This window comes from Melitaea cinxia, chromosome 1 (genome assembly GCF_905220565.1).
Source record: "Melitaea cinxia chromosome 1, ilMelCinx1.1, whole genome shotgun sequence".
NCBI lineage: Eukaryota > Metazoa > Arthropoda > Insecta > Lepidoptera > Nymphalidae > Melitaea > Melitaea cinxia.
In genome coordinates, this window is record NC_059394.1 from 5,554,736 (window position 1) to 5,559,918 (window position 5,183).

Below are 5,183 nucleotides of genomic sequence, written 5' to 3' on the forward strand. Positions count from 1 at the left end.
CGAAAGTAACTATATTATGTATGTATTGTTGTGTACGTCATAAAAAAGTATAACAAGGTATAAATTCCATACATAATTTTAGACTAAACAAAATAAAAAGGAGGGCTTATACACACGAACTGAAAACGAATTTTTTTTAGTAAGGCACCCGTCTCGTAATGACAAGTTTTATTTATTAAAATACGTTACAGTATTTAAGGTTTTAATAAAAATACTCTTTAAATTAACAATTTTTATTTGATATGCTCCTAAAGTTTTAAATGATCACAAAACTAATTCTAAAATATTCTATATTTAATTTTTTGAAATTTGTAAATTAACAAGATTCATAACTAATATCGGTGATAATAGTTCTTATAAAATCATGTACCGTTTAGTTAATTTTTCAATAGTCAATCACAATTTAAGTTTTCACAGATTAAGGGGCCTCTAGGTATATATCTATAATTGTATAGGATCTGTACTTAGGGTTTGAACTCATGTTTTGATATTTGACCGTCATTGTTGATGATCTCTTCTCCTCGACCAGTTTCTGAAACTTTTCCGTTGTCATTTTGCCACTCCTTGTAAGAAGAAACAGCGTGACCGTAGACATGTGTACCATCGCTTGGTTTCAGATCTTCGACATTAGCGGCTAGAGCTGGCTGAAAATTAGAGAAATAATGTTGTTAATGTCAATTCTTATGTACTATTTTCTTATTTTAACGAAAATTTCCAAATTTTGATACTGTCTTTCTATTACACAAAGTTAAGGACATCTTGTTATGATATAAGTGAGGTAAGCAAATTTATTAAATTTTCAGTAAATTCGTAAACTAATCACTCCAGGTGTATATGTGCAAAGATGCTCAAAACACTATATGTGTGTTACATTTGCACATTGTGAACAAGTTGAAATTCGCACCTCTACACTTGTTAAGTGTAAGGCGTTTATTTACTATTTTTATTACTAGCCTTATAAAATACAGCGATTTTTTTTAAGTTTCACATTCAACAAGCCTAAATAGACTGAACATTCTGAAATTATTAAACACCCTGCACCATATTCGAGGTCTCAGTACGTCTGTCTCCTGACACACCTTCAGGATACGATAAATATGGGTATCTCTATGGTCTACAGAAACAGTAATCTGGAACCGACAAAAATAAGAGCAGCAGCCAATTGCTCTGGTAACTGGATTTCCTCAGTATCTCAATTTTATTGTAAAAGATTAATGAACCTACGTTCATATTCATCATCATTCCTTTAAGAGTTAGAAAACAGTTTGTATATCAGAATAAGTAGTATTAAAATGACGTTTTTTCGACCTTGGCGACAAATTAATGCACCTTCCGTGAGTTATAGTGTCAATAAGATGGGATTCAATATCTTAAGAGGAAAATATATTTTTTCTTATTTTTATACGAGATTGTTTTTTGAATATAAACTTTATGCCAAAAGTTAAATAATGTTAGTTACAAAAAAAAAATTCAAATTAAGTTTAATAAATTGATATTAACACTTACCACCCAAGAATTTTGTGTAAATTGACGCAAACTGTAAAGGAAAAATATGAATTTTTAAAATATTTGATCTATTTGACTACTTGGCTTTTTAAGGAATATTTGACAAAAAAAAGATAAATAACAGCATATTTTTTCCTGTTTCGTTGTTTGGTTAAATATTAGTGTAGTTGTTTATTAAAAATACGCTACGTAATTTAATACGTACGAGAAAAGCAGTTATCATATAATACATAATCATTTGACTACTATAAAATATCAAATATCTGGGTCTTAATATATTGATTGTAATTCCAAAATAATGTATATGTTTTCATAATATTAATTATCAACAGTTTTTGTAGGTACATGGTGTTACAGCACTATAATTTACTTACAAAGAGTTAAAGGCATCCCAGTTTCCGTTTTTCGCAGCTTCCCCTAACTGCGAATCGATGGGTGTAGCTGAAAATAATTTTAACTATTCAGATAATGGTATTAAAATGCAAATTTTGCAATTTTTTATTCGTTTAAAAATTATTGAATTTAAAAATATAAAAAGTTTTAAGTAATTTCTGAATGACTTAATTGGTTATTCTAAAGTTAATTATAAAAATAAGTTGTTACTTTAGTAAGTTAGTTAGTTAGGAATATTTATATTTTATTAGCATAGATATAAAAACGTGCTCTATTGTGCTAAATTTTACTATAACTCATTAAATAGTACTGCTCTCCAATTCTCTCATTTTCACAATATGTCATTTAAGATTTGTGATGACATAAAGAGATGATATTTACGTCAGTACCTTTTATACATGTATAAACCTCTTAATATTATTTAGTTAATATTATTCAGACTACAAAAAATAGGTGATTGTTTCCTAAATAAAATAGGAAATATTTAGCCTGCAATTACATTAAAAAAAGTATTTGTTTTGTATAGAAAGACTATTGGCAAACACCAAACTTCATCTTGGCTAGTCAGGCTATACAGCATAGTAAGGATAAATTAATTTAGTAACTATCAAATCTAAAAACAGTTTAAACAGCATAGCATCAAATAATACAATAAAAACACGATCGAACCTTTTTTTGATAGCTTTGTGCAATTGAGGGTCAGTTAAATTGAGAGAACAGTACACTATCTCTCATACTCTACTATTTCGGTTGTATTCCGGATAAGTCAAACAGGGTTTGATTGATTTTTTTTTTGTCGGTTTTAACATGATTTTATATTTATAATTTTTTTATTGTAAGCTAAGTTAACTGAGGTATGGGAACAGCAGGAAATATCCTGCTCAAAATCTGGAGCAGCATAATCGGGAAAGTATCTCGACCTTATCGATCACAGGTAAATAATACTTTTTGCTATGCATAGCATATAATTATGCAAAGCACATTTATATTGAAAAAAATATTATGCCATAATACTTTAACATATTAGGTGTACAAAACTTTACAAAGAATTTTCATTATGACACTACTAACCATCATTAATCTACCATAGTGAAACGATTGTAATATCATACACATAAATACTTTATAGAAACTCTTTAATACTTTATAGATGACAGATTGAAATGAAACTGTTAATTGTGACGTTTTTCAGTCTGTGTTATTTAAAATTACTAAAATTACTTTCGTGCACAGGGCTGAGATACTTATTATATTACATTATTTATTTCCCATAACACAAATATAAGCTTTGTAAAAAAGAAATAGAATAATTGTGTTTGCAGGCAAACGAAAAAAAAACAACTTAAATTATATCGACAAGTAATACAACGTTGGTAGACAAAAAATACTGAAGTAAATACGCGTTATCAAAAATTACTCCAAAAGTTGTAATCAGATCTCGATGTAATTTAAAATGTATCATTACAGCCTATACAGTCCACTGCTGGACATGGCCTCCACAAGTTTACGCCAAAAATAACGTGAACTCATGTGTTTTGCCCATAGTCACCACGCTGGGCAGGCGGGTTGGTGACCGCAGGGCTGGCTTTGTCGCGCCGTAGACGCTGCTGCCCGTCTTCGGCCTGTGTATTTCAAAGACAGCAGTTAGATGGTTATCCCGCCACCGGTCGGCTTATTAAGTTCCAAGGTGATAGCGGAACTGTGTTATCCCTTAGTCGCCTCTTACGACACTCACGGGAAGAGAGGGGGTGGCTATATTCTTTAGTACCGTAGCCACACAGTACAGTATTTAAAATGTAACCACATGATAAACATCGGCTTTCGATTAAATAAAAAATCATCAAAATCAGTACACCCAGTGAAAAGTTATGCGGATTTTCGAGAGTTTCCCTCGATTTATCTGGGATCCTATGATCAGATCCTGGTTTCCTTATCATGGTACCAAACTAGAGATATTTTCTTTCCAACGAAAAAAGAATTATCAAAATCGGTTCATAAACGACGAAGTTATCCCGACTTCGGCCACGTGGAATATTATGGCTTTACATGTTCATCGTGATTCTTTAAATTAGCATAACTTTTTTATTTATTTAATTAGATTGACATAAAACAAACACTAAATGTTAAACTAAGCTTGCCCCATATTTTTGCCATATATTAGTAAAACCACATCTAAATAGGATAGGCCGTTTCTGAGATTAGCGTGCACAAATGCACACAAACAAATAAAAGTTCTGAGAATCATTGTTTTGGGTGCTATTTGCGTTGAAAAAGGCCCCAATAATATTTTTTTCATATATCTCAGATGTAAAGACAGCGACCTGTTACATTTTTTAAATATGTATTAGAATAGATTAGATGACGCAATTCAATAGCCTAAGAAATTAATTTGTTTCGAATGAATCAATGAAAAAGGTGTAATTTATGACGAGAAAATATCAAAATTTAGTTATAATTGATAATTTTTTGAGGTCAGAACCAGTTAGCCGTGACATATAAGCGCGTCAACTAAAATATGGGTAATCATCGAAAATATCCTTGCTCGTTTCAATCTTTTATTTACATTCAGTAGCATCTTGTTTGTATTGACGTTTGTAGTAGACTTTAGACTAGACATAATATCAGAATTATTTTTATAAACTGGAATAATTTGTACAAGACTATGCATGTTTTTTAACAAAAAATGTTTATATAAAGAAATACTTTTTGATAAATAGCTAACTAATAATGTTCATTTTCTTAGTTTGAAGTAAAATACAGCCTGTGAGGAAGGACAAATATTCAAGTTTTTTTATTTTGTCTAATAAAGATAGTGATGTTATTATTAATCCCAGGTTTTCTTGGAAGCATTCGTTTTTATATAAACTTTTTAAAATATCATAATGAAATTATCGTCTCTACACCCTGTTACCTTTCTTAGGGAAAAAAATTATTAACATATCACATAAACATCAATTAACTTTAACTAAAAGTCGGTTAATTCATAATTATGTTTAGTAACTGTTACTTACACTAAAGAAATCAAATCAGAAGTTAAATAACTATTAAATTACTAATTTTTAAATGCTAAAAATTAGAACCGTAATATCATTCTCTACAATAAGTTAGTAAAAATTAATTTTTAATTTAAATAATGAACCTACCTTCAATAAGGAGTGCAGAAGCGACTATTAAACACAAAATTTTCAACATTGTTTTTAGAAAAACTTAAGGAATATTTAAAACAAATAAGCGGTCATTAAGTTGCGCAACCAACCAAAGTGCGATCCCGACTGCTTGTATCT

The 5,183-nt window shown here is 29.8% G+C and overlaps 1 protein-coding gene across 1 annotated transcript; it reads right to left on the minus strand.

Annotated features, from left to right (window-relative positions):
• Positions 1-217: 217 nt before the first annotated feature.
• On the minus strand, positions 218-5,183 carry LOC123655814. Its single transcript, XM_045591571.1, has 4 exons — positions 5,043-5,183; positions 1,881-1,947; positions 1,507-1,537; positions 218-644 (listed from the first exon to the last, which is right to left on the minus strand). Exons 1-4 carry the CDS (start codon positions 5,089-5,091, stop codon positions 465-467), a joined length of 327 nt encoding a protein of 108 aa, XP_045447527.1. The 5' UTR covers positions 5,092-5,183; the 3' UTR covers positions 218-464.